Raw genomic sequence first — 22,134 nt, 5'->3', positions numbered from 1 at the left:
TGGGAAAGTGCTCTTGAGTTTCTCACTAGTAAGTATGATGTTAACTATAGGTTTTTTGTAGATAATCTTTATCGAATTAAGGAAGTTCCCCTTTATTCCTAGTTTGCCGAGAGTCTTTATCATGAATAAGTGTTGGATTTTGTCAAGTGCTTTTTCTGCATCTATTGATATGATCATGTGATTTTTCTTTTTTGGCTTAATGATTTGATGGATTATATTAATTGATTTCTGAATATTGAACCAGCCTTGCATACCTGGAATAAATCTCTTGGTCGTGTATAATTCTTTATACTTTTTTTGATTCAAATCACTAATACTTTGTTGAGGATTTTTGCATCTGTGTTCATAAGAGGTATTGGTCTGTAGTTTTCTTTTTTTGTAATGGTTTTATCTGGATTTATAAGCTTCTTTTTAGCGTGTGAAAAATCTCACTTCATCAGCTTGAGATTTATGAACATATTTACTTCAGCTGTTGTTTTAAGACTCAAAATAGCTGGCCCGTTGAACTATATACTGTGTCATATCAGGAACAATATAGTTTATGTCTTATATCACAAATGTGTATTCAAATAGAACATAGTAGGCATTTTATTAAGGAACATTAAATCCTTTTTCAAATCAAACCACATCATAATATGTCTCCACGTTTGGATCTCTTTTGCATCTACTAAGTATACCTTTAATTAATTTCAACAACTTGTAGCCATCTCATTTAGTATTGATCTCATTTATGCATATTCTGTTTTATATTTGATTTTGGGCTTGAGCCATCAAACCTGTGAGAATGATTCGCAGATCTTTTTCTCACACCCCAGTGTTTTCCTGTATTCCTGACTGCCTGCTGAACATTTCTACTTGGATGTGATATCTTGAACTTAAGATTAAAATTCAATTTGTCTTCCTCCAAGCCACTTCCTTCTCTTGATTTTCCTTTTTCTGATAATGCCAGTTTCTTTTTCCCAGCTACACAGGGGAAGGTATTTCATTAATCTGACTCCCTTTTTACCCGTTGTGCCCACGTATCATTAAGTGCTAAGCCTTGTCCTTGAACAATATTTTTTCTTACGTCTGTTTTCCAGTGTCACTACCATATTAAAATCTATTACGTCACATTTATACAGTTGTTGCTTCTGATCCAGTGTCTCCCTACCCCCAGATCTCTCTCCTACTTAAAAATATTGAGTGCTTAGGAAAAAAACAGATCTAAATTCCATAGCCTAGGAATTAAGACTTTTTTAATCTAAATTATTTTGGTTACAAGAAACCAAATGCAAAAAATACACTTAATTGGAATAAAGGGCATCTGATGGAAGCCAAGAGCATATCTAATCCCAATGGACTAGAACCCAGGTAATATTGTCATCTCTGTTCTTCTGCGTTGTTTTCTCTCTCTCTAAGCTCATCTTGTCTCTTCACAGATCCTAGATTTTTATGTCTCAGTTTTAACCACATGCTGAGCCTAACCAGATGTCTTTGAATCCCAATTCCAAATTTCTAGAAGAGAGAATGTAAAGAGTACAACATAGCATACTGGCTAGTTAGTTCTTCATTTAACATTGCCAAATAAATAATCAAATTATTTAATTTTTTGGGTAACTGATTAATGAGGAATATGTTTTAGTGTGTTTAAATGCATATTGTACAGTTTTTTTGAAATATGTTTTTGCTTTAATACTACTGTTTACCCATATACTTCCCTCTGTGGTCCTTACATTTATATCAAGCAATAAGAATATACTTTTAATTCCATAGCATCTAGCTTGAATAAGCTTATGTACTACCAATTCTTAATTTTTTTTCCTACACGAGCTTTTACATTTTTTTGGAGGCAAAAAATCACATAACATATAATCATTTTAAAGTCTGCAATTCAGTGGCATTCGCAAGATGGTGTAACCATCACCTCTGTATAGTTCCAAAGTATTTCATCACTCCGAAAGGAAATCCTCTACCTGTTAAGTGGTCACTTACTCCTCATTCACCCTTCCCACAGCCCCTGACAGCTACCAGTCTGCTTTCTTTGTGTATAGATTTGCCTATTCTGGTTATTTCATATAACTTAAATCAAAATATGTGACCTTCTATGTCTGGCTCTTTAATTAAGCATCATGTTTTTGAGATTAGTCCACATTATAGCCTGTATCAGCACTTCACTCCTTTTTTATGGCTAAGTAATATTCCATTTTATTAATATACCACATTTGTATATCCATTCATCCATTGATGGATATTTGGGTTATTTATGCTTTTTGGCTATTGTGAATAGTGCTTCTGTGAACATTTATGTACAAGGATTTCTTTGAGTACCTGTTTTGAATTCTTTAGGGTAATATACCCTTGAGTATGTTAAACTTTTTGAGGAAGGGGCTGTACCATTTTATATTCCCACCAGCAATATATGAGAGTTGCCGTTTCTCTACATCCTCACGAGCACTTGTTTTCCATTTTTTGATTACAGCCATCATTAGTGGGTGTGAAGTAATACTTCATTGTGGTTTTGGTTTGCATTTCCCTAATGACTAATGATGTTGAGTGTGGAATATTTTCCCATTCTTTTGTGTTCAACATATTTGTGTCTTTGGATCAATAGGGAGTGTCTTGTAGACTACATATAATTGGGTCATTTGTTTTTTAGTCCAGTCTACCAATCTCTGTCTTTAATAGGAGTGTTTAATCCATTTACTTTTAATGTAATCACTGAGAAGGAGGACTTCTACTGTTTTGCTATTTGTTTTATGTCTTAAATTTTTTTGTTTATCAATTCCTCCATTCCTGCTTTCTTTTGTGATTTTTTTTTCTAGTGTACCCTTTTGATTTCTTTCTTGTTTCTTTTTCTGTATATTTTTAAATTATTTTCTTTTTTTTGGTGAGGAAGATTGGCTCTGAGCTAACATCTGTTGCCAATCCTCCTCTTTTTGCTGAGGATGATTGGCTCTGAGCTAACATCTGTGCCCGTCTTCTTCTAGTTTGTATATGGGATGCCACCACAGCATGGCTTGATGAGCGGTGCATTGGTCCACGCCCGGGATTCGAACCTGCAAACCCCAGGGCACCGAGGCAGAGCACACAAACTTAACCACTACACCACTGGGCCAGCCCCTTAAATTCTTTTCTTAGTCCTTAGCCTGGGGATTAAAATTGACATCTGAACTTGATAGCAGTCAGAGTTTAATTAAAACCAACTTTGTTTCAATAGCATGTAAAAACTACTCCTTACAGCTTCATCTCCTACCCCTTTATGTTGTTGTTGTCATGAATTACATCTTTATACATGTGTGCCCATTAACATAGATTTATAAATTATTGTTTTATGCATTTCTTTTAAATCATATAGGAATAAAAAGAGATGTTACAAATCAAACATACACTGCTACTACTGACTTATATACTTATCTATGTAAGTACTTTTACCTTTATTATTTATTTTTTGTATAGCTTCAGATTACTGTCTGAGGGAGTTTTATTTCAGCCTGGAGGACTCCCTTTAGCATTTCTTGTAGGGCATGTCTACTAGTGATGAACTCCCTCAACTTTTGTTCATCTAAGATTGCTTAATTTTTCCTTCATTTTTGAATGATAGTTTTTCCAAATACAGAGTTCTTGGTTGATAGTTTCTTTCAGGACTTTATATCATCCCACTACCTTCTAGCCTCCATGGTTTCTGAAGAGAAATAGGCTGTTAATTTTATTGTAGATTCCTAGGATGTGATGAGTCACTTCTCTTGTCTTTTCAGCATAGCTCTCTTTGAGTTGATTTTGCTTGCAGTTTGTTGAACTTCTTAGATGTATAGATTCATGGGGTTCTTTTCCATATTTAGGAAGTTTTTAGCCATTATTTCTTCAAATATTCTGCTTTCTCTCCTTTCCATCTGGGAAAGCCTTTGTGCGTATGTTGGTACATTTGATGGTGTCCCAGAAGTCTCTTAGGCTCTGTGCATTTTTCTTCTTCTTTTCTCTTTTGCTCCTGTACTGGATAATCTCAATTAACCAATCTTTAAGTTCACTGATTGTTTCTTCTGCCTGCTAAAATCTTCTGTTAACCTCTCTAGTGAATTTTTCATTTTAGTTATACTTTTCAGCTCCAGAGTTTCTTTTTAGTTCTTTATATAGTTTCTTTGTATTTATTGATAGTCTCTATTTGTTAAGTCATTGTTGTCCTGGTTTCCTTTAGTTGTTTCTGGTTTCCTTTAGTTCCATGAGCATTTTTTAATACAGTTGATTTAAAGTCTTCGTCTAGTAACTGCAATGACTGGGTTTCCTCAGGGACAGTTTCTGTTAATTCTTTTTTCCTTGAATCTGCCATTCTGTTCTGTTTCTTCCCATACCTCTTAATTTTTTGTTGGAAGTAAGAGATTTTGAATATTATAATATGGCATCTCTGGAAATCAGATTCTCCCCCCTCACCAGGATTTGCTGTTGCTATTTATTGGCTATGTTTGCTTGTTTGGTGAGTTTTCCGAACTATTTTTTTAAAGTTTGTATTCAGCCACTGAAGTCTGTATTCCATTAGCTTAGTGGTTAGCTAGTGTTTTGGCAGTTCCCTTAAATGCCTGGAGCCGCTGGAAAAAAATTCTTTCCAAGTCTTTGCAGATTGGCTCTGTGTTGGGGCACTCTTTCAACACTTACCCAAGCCACTTATAACTCTGCCTGAGCCTTCACTTCCAGCTTGGGCAGAGCCTGTGGCCAGCCAGAGGTGAAAGTTTAGGATCTCATCAGGCATTTTCTGAGTATACATCCAGCCCTGGACATCCATTGGGCTTCTCAGTTCCCCAGTATATGCAGGAGATTTTAAAAGCCCTATTCCCCCACTATCTCATTTCCCAACATCTTCCCTTCTAGACTTTTCAGTTTATTTGTTGCTGTTCCTGACTGTTGCTTCTTTCCCCAGATTGGTACAGCCAAAATCTGTGCCTTGAAATTCCTGGGAAGCCACCCCAGCCCTGGAAACACTTGAAATTGAGTGAAACATAGGCAAGCCCTTGGGCTGTTCCTTTCGGGAGCTGCCAGACAGGTCAAAATCCACAACGACAATTTTTTGAAAATAGGACCCGTATTGCTCCCTCTGACACTTGGAACCTACACTGAGTGCATGGTTGTTGCTAGTCTAGGGTGTGGGAGGGTGATAGGTGGGCAATTTAAAGCTTAGTTCTTCACCAAGCCTTCTTGTGGTTGTGATTGTTTTGACTAGATTCCAGAGTTCTGCAAAAGTTGACTCTGACACTTTTTTGGCAGCTCATTAGTTGCTTTTGTGGGGGAACCAAGCCCCGAAATTCCCATCTCCATCTCTTTTGCTGATGCCATTCCCCGTGGACATATTTATCTGATTTATGGATTATCTACACACCTTACTTCTCCTTCATCCTTTGGAATCTATTTTATGACTTAATTATTTTGACCCGAAGGTATACAGAAACAGGCAGTGAAACCCTCATTTTATATCTTTTAGCAACTCAAATAGAGCTTAGACCATTTTAGAACTTCAGATAATAAGAATTCTGAATGATACAAGGGTTAGTTACCTTTCTAATAAAAGAAAAAAAGAAGATATTTATTTAAAAGGCATCATTTTAAGTTTCTAAATTTTTTATTTAGTTTTGGAATATTGGGATAGAATTCAAAGATCTTTATTGCGTGGAGGCCCAGGATAGATACTTGGGGTGATATAAGTCCAGGTAAAACTTGGATAATTCACATCTAGATAATTGAGTTGGTGGGGTTTTTTTGTGTGTGTATTTTTTCACATTGTTCAATTATTAGTTGAGTGGAAAGCAAGATTTTTAGCAGGGATGATTATATACCTTATAATTTTCATTTAGCAAATAATATTAAATGCGTATCACTATGTCAGGGTTTCTCAACCTCAGCATCATTAACATTTTTGGCCAGCTAGTTCCTTATTAGAGGGACAGTCCAAGATCTCATCTAGGTGCATTGCATTTAACGATCGTGTCTTTTTCGATGCCTTTAATTCAGAAGAGTTCCTCCATCTCTTTTGTCTTTCTCTACTTTGAGACTATCACAGATTTTCAGCCACTAGTTTTAGCCTCCATTGATTTTTTTTTATCTCTGTCATTTCTCCTATGTTTATGGGTTGATATTTTCCTGTACAAGTGAACTTTTCTTTCTCCCTTGTTTTGAGTTTGTCTGATATTTCCTCATTATTATATTCAAATTATGCGTTTTTGTTAGAAATTCCACCGAAGTGATGTTGTATCTTTCTAAGTGCATCGTATCTGTTGAGACAGGATGTCAGTTTGTCCCGATGTAGGCGATACTAATTTTAATCATTTGATGCTGTCTGCCAGCCTTCTTCACTAAGGTTAAAACTTTGGATTGAATAACTTATTATTTATTAATTTCTATTGGTATAGACTCATGTATTATTAGGTTCAGTGAATTATACTCCATTAATGTCCTTGTATATTTTGATAGTCAGGTTGTCCGAGCTTAGGCCCTTTCGTGGCTTCTGCGTCTTTTTAAGATAATTCTTTAAACACTTCCTTACTTTCTGGCACAAGATGTACTAGGCTTGGCTTACACTTTTTCTGATCTAGCCTTGGAGTCAGCCTTTTCTCCAAATAGCTCTGGTTTGTTTCGGTAGAGAATAGTATTTAGAAACCAATTTGGGGACCCTCTCAGCAGACAAAGCTAGGAAATAAATGTATGTATGTATATCTGCATATACATATATGTATATCTGTCCTTATTCTACAATTATCTATGTTAAAAACTATAAGTTTATGCTGATACCTCCAATTTCAGTCCAACACCACAAACTACATTTTAGTTCTAGTCCCCCTTCTGTAATGCCCTTCTCCAACAATGAGAATCCTTGCTCCCTTTATCCTCAACATATTTGCTCATTAGCTCAAGTCTAGAATACACAGAAAATATACATATCACTCTAGATTGTAAACTTGCTAACCAGAGTTCATTGTTTGCCTACAGTTCTTTTTATTTTTAAGGTCCAATTACATAGAGTGAAGTGCACCAAACTTAGGGTACAGTTAAATGGCTTATGACAAATGTGTACCCCTGTTTAATCCATGTACTGTCAAGATATAGAATATTTTCATCACCCTTTATGTCTCCTCCTATTTATTCTTCCCCACCAGAGATAACCTCTTTTCTGATTTTTCCCCCCACTATAGATAAATATTGCCTGTTTTAGAACTTCATATAAATGGAATCATACTAAATAAATTCTTTTGTGTCTGGTTTCTTTCATTCATCAGAAATTAATTCATGTTGACTGTGTCAGCAAAACTTGATCACTTTCAAAAATATAAGTTTGGTCCATGAAACTTTTGCTAATGGATTTTTGCTCCCTTTATGTTCACAGATTTCTGAATATTGACTTTTTTCCCCCAATACGAGATATACTTTGTTCCTCTTTCATATCCTTATATATTCTTTTGTAAAGAATAAAATAATTCTAACCAGGTGAAAAATTAGAAAGAATTAATACATTGTCCCATGCAAAGGCCTTGACATTGGTCCAGGAATAAGGTTGACAGAATCTACTTTTCAATTGATTGTTCTCCCCCGCCCCCCCCCCCCCCCCCAATCAGAAGAGTACAGTGCCTTCTCAAATTGAGTCTCTTTCAGAAGTGCTTTGAGGAGCTTCCCATTGGACACAGAGATATATATAGACTTTTGGCCAGTGGCATAAATGTTAGATCTTTTGTTATTGTCCTAAAAGTCCCTGAAGCTTTTCATTTTTTTTTTTTGTTGTTATTCAGGAAGATTGGCCCTGAGCTAACATCTGTTGCCAGTCTTCCTCCTTTTTTCCTTTTTTCCCCCCAAAACCCCAGTTCTATGTCATAGTTGTACATCCTTCTAGTGGCTCTATGTGGGCCGCTGCCTCAGCGTGGTTTGATAAGAGGTGTGTACATCTGCGCCCAGGATCCAAACTGGCGAAGCCAAGGCCGCCAAAGCAAAGCACGCGAACTTAACCACTACGCCACCAGGCTGGCCCCTCATTTTTTCTTTCAGTTTAATTTCTTTATGTTGTTTAGATTGGGTAATTTCTATTGATTTATCTTCAAATTCACTTATCCATTACTCTGTCATCTCCATTCTGCTACTGAACCCATTTAGTGAGTTTTTTTCTTTCTGTTACTGTATTTCTTAGTTCTAAAACTTCCAATGAGTTCTTCCTTATATTTCTGTTTCTTTCCTGAAACTTTCTATTTTTCATTTGTTTCAAATGTGTTTATAATTGCTCATTGAAGTATTTTGTGATAGCTGCTTTAAAATCTTTGTCAGATGATCCCACAGCTGACATCTTTGTGTTGGTGTCTGTTAATTGTCCTTTCTCATTCAAGTTGTGATTTTCTTTGTTCTTGGTATGATGAATGATTTTAGTTTTATTATTATTGTATCCTGGACATTTTGGATATTATGCTATGAGACTTTGGATCTTATTTAAATCTTCCATTTTAGCAGACCTCCTCTGACACTACACCAGCAAGGGAGGAGGGCTACCTCATTACAGCAAGGTGGTGGTGGAAGTCCAGACTCCCCTCTTGGTCTCTACAGGCTTCTGCTGACACTACCATGGTGGGGAGGGGAGGAGAGGGTCCCTCCTACCTCGGAATTCAGGCTCTCCACTCAACCCCTGCTGGTACACTCCAGGGAGGGGAGGGGGCTACCTTTGTTCCTGCTGGGCAGAGGTGGAATTCTAGTCTCCCTACTTGGTCACCACTGATGTGTGTGAAGAGGAGTGAGTTCCATGGTGTTTGGTTGGAGTAGGGCAGTTATAGTCAAAAATGTTTCATTTTACTTGCTAGGCTTTTCCAATCCTTTCACTAGAGAGAGCAAGCTTTTCTTATTGTTGGTTTTCTGTGTGTTGTTTTTATTTTTTGTCTGTGCTCGTTGGTATTTCTGGGTTGTAGGCTTCTCTGTTGCTTGGTTCGGAACGTAAAAGAGGCAAAAAGAAAACCTAGGGAACTCAAGTTCCAAGGCTGGCCAGTCTACCTTCTTCTTTCCACCATTCAGTCTTTTGATGTTTGTTTTTTATAAATTGCGTTCAGGAATTTTAGCTGTATTTAGTGGAAGAAATAGGGAAAAATATACCTTCTCATTTTGCATGGAACTGGATGTCCCAAATGGTTTAAAATAAAAAGTAGTCCATTAAGAACTTAATTAAAATGAAATGCTCAAAAATATTGAATTCTTAAAAATATTTTACCACCATATTTTTGTTGTCAGTAAGATGTACATAAGGTTAAGCATATTTTTTGTTGTAATATATATACAAGTGTGAAAGTATGTATATTTCTTCTTTTAGGATTATGTACTGAAGGACTCTACCGTGTTAGTGGGAACAAAACTGATCAAGACAATATTCAGAAACAGTTTGATCAAGGTAAGATAATTATATAAAATAAAATTATTATTTTCCTTACTGAAATTTCATGGTAGGAAGATTGATTTTCATAGGAAAACCTCCTAAGGATATGAGTGTTCAGGGGAGAGAGTTTTAAAGTGAGATTAGAGGTATTTAATAGAATAGATAACTACAGTCAAGAAACAGGAGAGCTATAAATCCATTACCAGAATTGGAAAAGCAATAAATTGATTTATGACGCATCAGCATGTTTATATATCAGAGATAGCACTTATTTAAAGATGTAGTTTAAAAGGGTTTTTTTTGTTTTGTTTTTTTTCATGATATTGGGCTAACTAACAAACCATTAGGAGTAAAAACAAAGCTGAATTCTCTACTTATATGAAAGTGAATTCTATATGAGAGCAAAGGTTTAAATGTAAAAAGTGAAAACTAAAAGTACTAGGGAGAAAAATGAATGAATATTTTTATAATCTTAGAATAGGGAAAGGCCTAAACTTGATGTGAAACCTAGAAACCATGAACAAGATGATAAACTAACTGGACTATCTAAAAATGTAAAAATTCTGTATGAGACAGTGGATAACACATAGAATCAGGAGACAAACTATAAACTTGGGGAAGGTGTGGAATATCTATGCTAGATTAAGCAATTCACATCAGAAGATAACAACCAAAAAATACATGAAGGTATGTTCTGCCTCTATCAGTTATAAAGAAATAAAAATTGAAACAAAAAGATTGTATTTGTTTATTTTTATTATCAGAGTGAAAAAGATTGGTGGTAAGGTGTAGGCAAGGTATGTTGGTTGTGGGTGCCTTTTGAGGGGCCGTTCATGAATATCTATTAAAATTTAGGTAGCTTTCCTAGAGAAATTCCATTTGTAAATATTTATGTTACAGAAGTCTTGGTATAAGCATACCAAGATACACTTACAAGGGCATTCATTGTAGCATTGTTTGTAATTTTAAAAAAAGGAGGTGGGAGGGGGCCCAGCCTGGTGGTGTAGTGGTTAAATTCATGCGCCCTGCTTCAGCTGCCCAGGCTTCGCAGGTTCAGGTCCTGGGTGTGGACCTCCACACCGCTCATCAAGCCGTGCTGTGGCAGCATCCCACATACAGAATAGGGGAAGACGGGCACAGGTGTTAGCTCAGGGCTCATCTTCCTCAGCAAAAAGAGGAGGATTGGCAATGGATGTTAGCTCAGAGCCAGTCTTCCTCACATACACACGCACACACAAAGCGGGGACCACCATGTGTTTATAAGTAAAATACTAGATAGCCGTGTAAAATAATATAAATTTATATATATTGAAATGGTAAAATGTCAGTTGTTTAGTGGGGGTGTGTGTGTGTGTGTGTGTGTGTGTGTTTGCTTGCCTTGCTTTGAAAGGGGATTGTATAGTATTTTATTAAAAAAAAATAGTTTGTTAGAAAAACTGTTTAGACTTTATAATATCAAATTGGTACAATTTCACTTCCAGTAATGAAGGTAGGGTAGTAGTTAGTACCAGGGTCTCTTGAATTAGACTTCCTGATTTTATTTTCTGGTTCTGCCGCTTACTGTCTTTGTGCCCTAGGGAAGCTAATCTTTCTAAATTTCAATTTTTTCATTTCTTGAATGAGAGCGATAAGAGTAACTATGAGGAATAATGAGATAATGCACATGAAGAGTTTCTATGCCAGGCCCATATTAAATGTTCGATGGGTAGCTATTATTACAAGGAACGTGGCCCAAGGAATAAGCTTTAGTACATAAAAGTGTTTATCATAGCCCCTTCCATTCTTGTTTTTTAAGTCAGAATTTCATTAAGTGTTTAAATTTAAACTATTTTATATAAAAAAACTTTTAAGTATAAGTTAAAAAATATAAACTCTAATTTATATGTATAATTCCTATCTTCTCTCTTTCTGTTTCCTTGTAGCCTATTTTAAATAGCTTATGTAAACAAAGTATTTTAAAAGAAAATAGGGCCGGCCCCACGGCATAATGGTTAAATTTAGATCGTTCTGCTTCAGTGGCCCGGGTTCACAGGTTTGGATCGCGGACATGGACCTATATCACTTGTCAAGCCATGTTGTGGCAGCATCCCACATACAAAATAGAGGATGATTGGCACAGATGTTAGCTCAGGGCTAATCTTCCTAAAGTAAAAACAGAGGAAGGTTGGCAACAGATGTTAGCTCAGAATGAATCTTCCTCACCAAAAAAAATAAAATGAAATAAAAGAAGATACTAGTAAAAGCTAATGTTCTTCAATATACTAATAAGCTTAATAGCATTTTTTATGAAAACAGAAAATGCTTCTTTCTTGGTTCTCTCTTCCCTTATCTATTTAGTTTGTCAGGCAAAACTATATTAAAACAGTGGAGGAGGGGGATGAAGCAGCCTGTAAAGAAAGGTGGCCGATGAGAAAATTTAAATATCTTTGGATCTATAAGTATCTTTGTTTAGGTTACTTCTATAATAAATTAAAGATCTTATTATATAAATTACAAATTAAAATTTTTACTTTTGTCTTATAGATCATAATATCAGTCTAGTATCAATGGAAGTAACAGTAAATGCTGTAGCTGGAGCTCTTAAAGCTTTCTTTGCAGATCTGCCAGATCCTTTAATTCCATATTCTCTTCATCCAGAGCTATTAGAAGCAGCAAGTAAGTATATAAGCCTCCTTTTTTTGAGAGGGATGGTAATAGTGGGTTTTGTAGGTTGATTGCTATGTGCAGTCATGCACTAGAATGTGTAGCTAATAAAAATTGAGCTTAAGGGGCCAGCCCCGTGGCGTAGCGGTTACGTGCGCGCGCTCAGCTGCTGGCGGCCTGGGTTCGGATCCCAGGCGTGCACCGACGCACCACTTGTCAGGCCATGCTGTGGCAGCATCCCACATAAAGTGGAGGAACATGGGTGCGGATGTTAGCTCAGGGCCAGTCTTCCTCAGCAAAAAGAGGAGGATTGGCATGGATATTAGCTCAGGGCTGATCTTCCTCACCAAAAAAAAAAAAATTCAGCTTACTAGAACTGTTCCTTAAATGTATTTTCCTCTAAATAAGTAAAATCAGAATCCCTGGGGGTGTTCCCCAGGAATATTTGGATTTAGCTAGCCTTCCAAGTAACTCAGTGCTCCTAGATGTTTGAAGATCATTATACTAGAAGTTTCAGATTTAATTCAAACTCAAAGACACTGTGATAAAATTAAATAAACTCTTCAAATGAATGTATCTACAGTGTACTTCAGTAAAATGTTAACCTCTGTATGGTCTGTACACATGTTTATTTAAAATTTTTCAAGTCAAATTAACTTTGGTTTCTTATCTTAAGGCATATAAGTCATGAAAATCAGTTCCCACTTTGGTATCATTCATCTAGATGTTTCTATTGAACAAATACTCATTTGTTGTCTGGAAAATGAGACAGAAGGTCTATTTGAGTATCAAGTAACTAATGCTTAATCACATTGTGTTCTCAATGGCTAAAATGAATGTTGTTTCTAAATATTTCTCTTTAATGTTTCCTTTTGATTACAAGTTTTCAGGCTTTTTAAAGTGATACTACTTATAATTTTGATTATGTTAAAGTTCTTAGTTAATTTTCTTTTCATTAAAAACCACTTCACTATATTGTCATGAGGTATGGTTGCCTTATACGTACTCTCATATGTAAACTGGGTAAATGGTTCAGTTGATAGTTCAGATTTTCTTACTTCTTGACCATAAACAGTAGCTTCAGAACTTTCCTACTCAGGACATTTTTCAGGAGTGATTTAGAAGTAATATGTGGCAAATGAGAATTTGTTAATACTTAGTTGTACTACCATTAGTTGGTATATACCATAAGTATACCATAAGTTGGTATGCAGATTGGCCTTCTCCAGAGGGACCCATTGTTACCTTTTGGAAGAATGAAATGAATGATGAAGAGCAATAAAGCACTCTCTTATCTCCCATTTACAGCAGAACCACATTTCAATTATCCTGTTTTATAATTTGCATAAATTTGAGGAGTAACTGAGTTAAATGCTTGTACTGATTGTGAAGAAAGATTTTTGATAAGCAAAAGTGAATTATAAATAAATATACGGTGATACTTTAAATCAGGTGTTGGCAAACTATGGCCTACGGGCCAAATTCAGCCTGCCACCAACTTTTGGAAGGCTTGCAAGCTGAGAATAGTTTTTACGTTTTTAAGTGGTTGAACAAAATTAAAAGAAAAAGAAAATTTCATGATATGTTAGAATTATATGAAATTCAGATTTCAAAAGTTTTATTGCAGCACAGCCACACTCATTTGTTACATATTGTCTGTGGCTGCTTTTGTGCTACGACTGCAGGGTTGAGTAGTTGTGCCCACAAAACCTAAACTATTTCCTCTCTGTTGCATGAGTATTAAGAACCTAACAGATTTATACGTAGTGAACTCTAAATCAATATCTAGTTATATAAACTGCTTGAGTAAATTGCTACTATACCATTTTCCATTCTACCATCTCTGAGTCACTTTGATCTTCAGTAATTAGCTTTACTTGCAAAAGGCTGTTGTAATAGATGATAATGTATTTAGCAGATTCTTTAAAACATTTTCTTTGTTTTTGTTTACCTATTCTAATATGCTTCAAACACATCCTTAATTGTCTCTTACAATAAGCGTATCAGGAAGCTTTATTAAATATTTTTAAATGTATGAGTTTCACATAAATTCTTCACTACTTTAATTTTACAGAAATCCCAGATAAAACAGAACGTCTTCATGCACTGAAAGAAATTGTTAAGAAATTTCATCCTGTAAACTATGATGTATTCAGATATGTGATAACACATCTAAACAGGTATTTTTATTTTTTATTTTTGCAAGTAAAATGCACTACAGATTTCAAACTTGTAACTTTATAAATTGGGTAATTGTAAGATAGAAAAAGGGACAAAAAGTAATTTAAATGTGCAGTTCAATTTTTGTTCACTGGATTTTTCTGGATTTTTAAGATAGACTTTTCTATTTTGTTTAAAGAAAGGTATATGACTCTCTTAGTACATGTAATGATTATATAAATAGTAAGCATGGTAAGTACATCTTCTTTTTTATCATTGTTATTCTTGAACAGTTCTCTTTTATAGGCTCTTAGAATTTTAGGTATGAAATGACACTTTGATAAGTAGCCAAATCAACCTATTTGAAGTTGGAAAAATTGAGAGATAAAGAGGCAAATTATATGCCCAGTGTCACATAATTACTAAGTGACACATCTTATGAGTAGAATCCAAGTCTTATTAAGAGGTTCCATTTGCTTTTTCTATCACATTGTGTTGCTTTTGTGTATGTTGCTTATTTTGTTTGGATATTCTACACTGAAATTTTATCAGAAACTTGAATTCATATTATTATTTATTCTGTTACCTGAAATACAGGACATTAATCCTGTGTTAATAGCCCTAAATATGTTAAGCTTCAAGTTTATGCTTCTTTCTGAACAGGTATTCCTCCCAGTGCCATTCATTAAGTGAAAAGCAGTATTGTATAATAGCTTAAAGCTTAAACTATGGAGTCAAACAGGCTTGGTTTTGAAACATTTTTAGTTCTATGACCTTGGGCAAATTACTTATTGTTAAGTGTTGATTTTCTCGACTATAAAAATGAGAAAATAACACCTCACAAAGTTATTCTTGGGACTGAATAGAATTATTAGTATTTGTAATAATTTTTTCACAAGTCTACTCTTCATGTTATTTTCTACTGATGTTCTAATGAACTACAAAGTTTATTTTTTCAACTAATGTCAATGCTCAAACTAAGTACATTTCAGTCTGTACCTCTTAAAAGAGAGCATTAACTGATATTTAAAGTTATATTGTTATCAATGTCATATAAAATTATTTTAGTGTTTCTAATAACCCTTTTCTGAAGTCTCCCTCCCTGAGAAAATACCAGCATACATAGTATTGCAGTAAATTTAATGAAATTTCCTCTTTTGAAAATTACCATACCAGTGGTTCATGGTATGATAACAGCTATGCACAGGGGACTATAGGAGACCTTACCCAATATGGAGTGTAGGGATGGTTTGTGAACATATTATTGTCTGGCCTGATTAAAATGCTGAAGTAAGAATTGTACTTCATTAAAAAGAATAAGGAAAAGGGACAAGAGGAAGATCATGGGCAAGAGGGACAGTGCCAGATCATATAGTCAGTACTACTCAAGAGTGTAGTCTGTTGACTAGCTTTAGTCCTCAAAATGTTTTACTGACAAGATAAGGAGGATGCTTCATGTATGTATGTCACTAAGCACTGTGAGTTCAACTGACATTTATGGGGGGATGGGGAGCAAGACTCTCTCAATGAAAATAGCATTGCATGTCTGTTACTCTGAAGGGTATGGGGAGCCCCTGGAGGGTAGAGCAGCAAAATAACATTATCAGACTTAAATTTTAAAAGGAATGCTCAGCTAGCTGTAATGGGTACTCTGTGTACCAGGCATTCTTATAGGTATTAGGGACATAGCAGTGAATAAAACAGTCACCCATTCATGGAACTTACATTCTAGTATAGGAAATAAGTGATAAACAAATAAGTATATAATGGATGATGGACAAATTGCAAAAATTAATCCATGGAGCTATTTTTGATTATATTCTCTTTCACCCTCCATATTCAGTGAGTTATTGTGTCAAATTAGTTTTTTCTCCCAATTATGTTTTCTTTTCATCCATCTGCCATTGCTTTAGTTTAGGCTTTATCATTTCTCATTTAGGGAACTCCAGTTTCTTTGTAACTGAGCTCTCTCTCAGCCAATTTTTCCTCTTTATCCTTTCTTGATCCTGATGCCAGAATGATCTTTCTAAAAGACCGTTCTGTAAAGGTCAGCTCTGATTAAATAACACCCTATAATCTGAAGAAAAGATTCAAACTGTTTAACATTAAGTGGTCTAGTTCTAACTTCTTCAGTTACATTTCCTTTCCTTTTTCCCCATGCACACACCAAGTAAGTGCCACTATATTAAACTGTTAGCACTTAATCAAAATATCAATTTGTGCCCAGTCCCTCATCACATTTTAACATGGCTACCTCAGTAGTTCTCACATGCAGTCCTCAAACCAGCAGCATCAGCGTCACCTGGGAACTTGTTAGGAATGCAGATTATCGGGTCCCACCTCAGACATAATCATCAATCTGTGTTTTTTGTGTGTGTGTGTGAGGAGGACTAGCCCTGAGCTAACATCTGATGCCAATCCTCCCCTTTTTTCTTGAGGAAGATTGGTCCTGAGCTAACATCCATGCCCATCTTCCTCTACTTTATATGGGACGCCGCCACAGCATGGCTTAACAAGCGGTGCGTCCGTGCCGGGCCCGGGATGTGAACCTGCGAACCCCGGGCCTCCGCAGCGGAGCGCACGCACTTAACCGCTTGCGCCACCAGCCCAGCCCCATCAATCTTTGTTTTAACAAGCCCTCCAGGAGTTTCTGATACACACTGAGGTTGAGAACCACTGTTGTGACTGAATTACCTTTCCTTCCTACCATTTTACCGGTGCCTGTCCTTCTTGACTCAACTCAAACGTTACCTCTTCCAGGAGGCCTTCCCTGGCCACCCTCATCTCTGGCTAATTTGTTACCTTTCCTTTGCGCTTTTTGACTTAACAATTAAACCTGATGTCCATACTCATGTGTCATTCAACTTAGAGGTGTTTTCAGAATATACACTTGACTACTACATAGAAACACCTGAGCCCACTATATTTTAACAAAAAGTTGATTTTATTCTCATTATTCTAATTTAGTCTCTTAATAAATAGTAATAACTTTTACCACAGGATACATGTTTTTAGGGCACCTATTTTACCTCAGATGAGCAACTCCTGTGTTTGGCAGGGGTTCCTTTGGTTTAGATTTTAAATTTTTTGATGTGCAAATTTAAGTATAAGATTTTTCTGCTACCTTTCATACTGGGCTGTTTTTTCATGTGTAAAATGAGAGGGTGGATAAAATCCCTAAGATTCCTCCCTGATTTAATAATTTTGAGTTATAATTCAAGATTTGCCTCTTATATTTCTTGAGTGCTCACATATTTAAAGTACTGGATGCAAATCAGTTAATAATCTATGACCATTTGTAAATTATTATTAAATCATAAGAATTTTAAGGTGGAATGTGTTTCTGTGAACTGAATGTTGTCTTTCAAATTAAATTTATAACAATGTACAAGATATTTAATGATGGAAAAAATTGTTTTTTGGAATACTAGAAGCTAATTTTTTTGAAAGTTGAAAAGTCTCCTGGTTGGAGAATAAGATAAAGTAATTTTTTCTAAGTTTGATTTTTCCAAGGTTCAAAGAGATGGCATAGCATGGTTTATCTTTTCATCTCTCAACAATAATCAAAGAATTGAGATATGCAATTAGAATTTTCTGTTTCTGTCACCGGAAACTCATTAAAATTTGTCACATGTTCTTCTTACCCTGAGAAAAAGGTTTTTTTCACATAAATTAAGTAGGCTTCTACCAGTAAATTATAAAACCCCAGGCTACAACATTTTTAAAATACTATCTTTGATTCTCGTAAGGAATGGATTTTACTGCTGTCTCCTGTTATTAGAATACAGATGAACATAGAATGCACAAGAAGAAAAATGTTTTAAATTTGAAGTTAAGAAAAAAGGTAAAACTGAATCGTCTGAGATCATTTCCAGCTCTAGGATTCTTTAAGTGTAATAAGTTTTGATTGGTTTCTAATTGTTTTTTCCTATCATAATTTCAGGGTTAGCCAGCAAAATAAAATCAACCTCATGACTGCAGACAACTTGTCCATCTGTTTTTGGCCAACTTTGATGAGACCTGATTTTGAAAATCGAGAGTTTCTGTCTACCACTAAGATCCATCAATCTGTTGTTGAAACATTCATTCAACAGTGTCAGTTTTTCTTTTACAATGGAGAAATTGTGGAAACTGCGAACACTCTGGCTCCTCCACCACCTTCAAATCCAGGACAGTTGGTGGAACCAATGGTACCACTTCAGTTACCACCACCATTGCAACCTCAACTGATACAACCACAGTTACAGACGGATCCTCTTGGTATTATATAAGTAGGAAGTGATTGCAGACAGCCTGAAAAAGGACAAAAAGCAAATCTAGACATGCATGTTTCAGGGTTCAGTAGTATACTTTCATGTTTCTTGCAGATAATTCAGATTCAAAATGAGACATTTTCTCGTTGAACTATATGCTATTCCTTATTAATTTACATTACAAATCTAAGACCATGTGATAAGCATGACTGGAGAGGTTTAATTTTTATAAACAAAAATAGCTATAATACAAAGCTGCTGTTGCATGCAACCTTATTGCAATCAGTATATCATTCCTGTGGCATTTTCTGTCACATTATATTGTGAATAAAATTTTTCTATAGAAATTAAATGATTTAAAAACTCACATATATGAAACATTTAATGCTTTTCAGCCTGCTTTATGGCTGGTTTTGTTATTCGATGTGCTAATTTGGGCAACTTAATTACATTTTAGCAGTCTGTGTAGATAACTAAAAGCCCAGTTAAGTATTTTATAGTTTCAGGCTACTTATGCCATCCTTGGGATGTTGTTTGAAAGAAAGAAAAATACACTTAACACATTTCTGCACCTTCATCTTTACTTCTAAGTAAACCTATGGATGATTTGATGAGGGGTAAATGAACATATTTCTTGTACACACATACCAAGGACATGCTTGTGGCTAAAGTGAGTTTGATAATGTTGTGCAAAGGATAGTTGTCACCAACTCATTTCTTTATGGTCCATAATGAAATAAACATCTTGTATACTGTTAATTCTGTAAACAGATGCATGTTCAAGAGATCAATGATGGTCTTGTAATCTTAATCTAATATATTTTAGATATTTTAATTTTTTCCCTCTTGGGAAATACATTTAGTATAGTGTAGAAAATACTTCATGACATTTTCATATAAGGTTATATAACTTTTCATACATAAACATGAAATTTGTTGTAGAAAATTCTTTAAACCAAACATTTTATTCTAGGACTTCAATTTAATCTGTTCCTTAAATCTATTTTTATGTGGCCCTTAAAAACATATCCAAAAATCCATTGCTAATATAGCAATAAAAATACTTTGGGTACTGACAGCCTCTTTGGAGTGTGTGTATATAAAATTGCAAACTTGTATTCATATTCTTTTCTGTGATATGTTATACTAAAATCCAAAATGACTTTTGCACCATTTTTTAAACCCAATTTTTTCCTTTGATGTTGGTACCAGATTTGCTGTAAATGACTGCTGCTTTTGGGGTTAAACATTTTGCTAGTGAAGATACAACCAGAGCACTAAATTATGGATAAAATTTTCAGAATAGGTGGCATAGGTAAATTTTGTTAGGCTTTATTCAAAATTTGTTCATTACCAAACCATGCCATTTTTTCTGGAGAGGAAAAAAATTGTTTGTTTTTCATTGCTGGGTTATATTTTGTGTAGCAAAGAGAAAATTCTTTGGTCCATGTTGTAATCTTCATTCATACTGCAATTTTAAGGTCGTCTTATGTGTATTATAGTAAATAGATAATTTTGAGATTTGAGGTTCCTAAGAGTTTGATTTGCTCCATTTTTTCTTAAAATAAATATTGTCTTTCCCAACTGTTATGTCCTAGGTATTGTACTTCTAATTTTAACCTCAGAATCAAGATGTCGACATGAACCAGGCTGCTGTTGAAGTACATGTATATTACAAATTATCTTATTTGTGTTATACTCTTACATGTTATTATCTTTTCTAAGAAAACAAAGTCCCTGTTATTCCTATTGCAAAGCACACAGGAATTAAGAAAGTACAGTAATTTTTAAAAAGAAAAATCCGGTAAATGTAGTATTCTTGTTCTATATTACTTATACCTATTGTCTATATAGCTTTAATTTATAGCTGTCAGTTTAACATTGGCATGTCTGGCAAAGAAAATTAAACCTTAAGAGTTTTATAAACTGTTTCTAGGTTGCTAAAGAATTTATTTTTCTACTATATATGGTATAGACAAAGCTCAAAACTATGTACAGGAAAAAAGCCTGACTGTTTCTTTTGGAAGTAGGCTGAAAAGAGAATTTTCAGAACTGTTCGTGTCTTCAGTTCATTTGGTCATAACTTTGCTATTGTAATGTGTGAGTCCCAGTTTATTTAAGCTATTCTCTTTTATACTGTGTTAATTTAACGTTCACATGCATTTAGTACCATTTTTGTTATTAAAACTAGCATTTACCATTTTCCACATTAACTACCTTACACCTTCCCCAAAACTGACCTCCACTTCTCTATGCATTCTATAATTGATTTGAAAGGCTTCATAGTGGATCATTTAAAATTCTACATTTGGTTCAATTAACTAGTAGATTATAGTTAATTGAAAATTAAAGTATGGTTTAAAGCTCAGTCTGTTACACTGAATTGATTGCATTCGTTTTTGCCAAGGGCATAGATATGTTTTTAAATATTAGAAAAATAATTCTAAGAACAGAATAATATAATTAAACTTTTTTTCTGGTAGGTTACTGGAAAGTTTCACTGTTTAGAGACATACCATATATGAGACTTCTTAAAGGATGAAGAGAATATTAGATAGTCTCATAATTAATGGGTAAACATTAAGGCATTGTATTTTACAATATTAAATAAAATTCCATCTACACGTTTCCATTGTTTTATTTAAGCTTCAGTGCTTGTAGTTATTACAGTATTGTACTTAACAGTATCTAGATAGCAATATAAAGAATCATAGTGGTACTCTGTTTCAAATTTCAGTAGATTTATTGGAAGTCAGATTCTATTCAGCAGACACTTATTAGGATATACAATTAATTCCAGGCACAAGGTATTTCCATTTGAAATGGTATTTGTTAGTAGTGATTTTTCCCCCTAAGATTTACAGTGTAAATACTATAGGTAACAGCAATCTAACTTAGCTGAAAAGCAGCTTTTATTTTCCATACTGTATGTAAATAATTTAGACCTTTTTTTGAGGTACTGGAAGTTAATTTCTAATATCTCTTAGATATTAACAAAAGGGAACAATTGGAATAAGAACGTAGGCCTTAGCTTCCATGGTGATTTTTAGTTTTTTATACAGTAATAATTGTGATGCTATTTGTCAACTGGATATAAATATATATATATAATTTTAAAAAGTCAAAAGTGCTTTGTTTCTTTGTTTATAATTAATGTAATTTTGTGCTTCACCCACAGGATGCTGCAGTAAATTAAATATCAGTGAAGCCACTTCTGTATAAAGAATGCTATGAATAAACCATTAAGAAGCTGTGTGATTTTAAGTTATAGTTGCCTCTAATTTTACCATTTCATTGGTAAAAATCAGCTAATTTTTTTTGCGTAAAATAAAAATAATTTAAATTTATGTCCATATGATGATAGTTTTATTAGGGAGGTGTATTATTGAGCTTTTACTGTACCATGAGAGGAGATCCAAAATTCATTCTGGATGTATACTTAGGAAAATTGAGTTTTAAAATTTTCAGGAAAACAAGATTGCACACATTTCTAAGACTCAAATGTTACCTGGATCTGAATTTCGAGCTGTGGCTAGATATTCTTTTGGGCCACTGGAAATATTTTGAAGCCTATTCTAGTTTATAGCAGAGCTGCTAACATTGAAGAAAATATTTTTGTTTTTTCTTCCTGGTTTATGAATATTAAGCCAAATTTTATGGGTGTATGTTGTCAGATTCTATGGATCTAGTAAGATCTGTTTGACTTTAATCTTTGTATGTGTT

The 22,134-nt window shown here is 34.6% G+C and overlaps 1 protein-coding gene across 3 annotated transcripts in view; it reads left to right on the top strand.

Annotated features, from left to right (window-relative positions):
* ARHGAP5 (Rho GTPase activating protein 5) overlaps positions 1 to 21,758 on the top strand; it is an 80,911-nt gene extending 59,153 nt beyond the window's left edge. For all 3 annotated transcript variants that reach the window (XM_014780420.2, XM_087422773.1, XM_004421136.3), the window contains exons 4-7: positions 9,293 to 9,370; positions 11,879 to 12,010; positions 14,073 to 14,178; positions 18,102 to 21,758. In XM_014780420.2, coding sequence (XP_014635906.1) covers positions 9,293 to 9,370; positions 11,879 to 12,010; positions 14,073 to 14,178; positions 18,102 to 18,429 — 644 coding nt within the window. In that variant the 3' untranslated portion in view covers positions 18,430 to 21,758. The remainder of the gene's footprint in view (positions 1 to 9,292; positions 9,371 to 11,878; positions 12,011 to 14,072; positions 14,179 to 18,101) is intronic.
* The last annotated feature ends 376 nt before the right edge of the window (positions 21,759 to 22,134 follow it).

This window comes from Ceratotherium simum, chromosome 3 (assembly GCF_057802395.1).
Source record: "Ceratotherium simum simum isolate JZ-2026a chromosome 3, ASM5780239v1, whole genome shotgun sequence".
Lineage (NCBI taxonomy): Eukaryota > Metazoa > Chordata > Mammalia > Perissodactyla > Rhinocerotidae > Ceratotherium > Ceratotherium simum.
The sequence above is the reverse complement of the archived record's forward strand: the minus strand, read 5'-3'. Positions and strand labels throughout refer to the sequence as shown.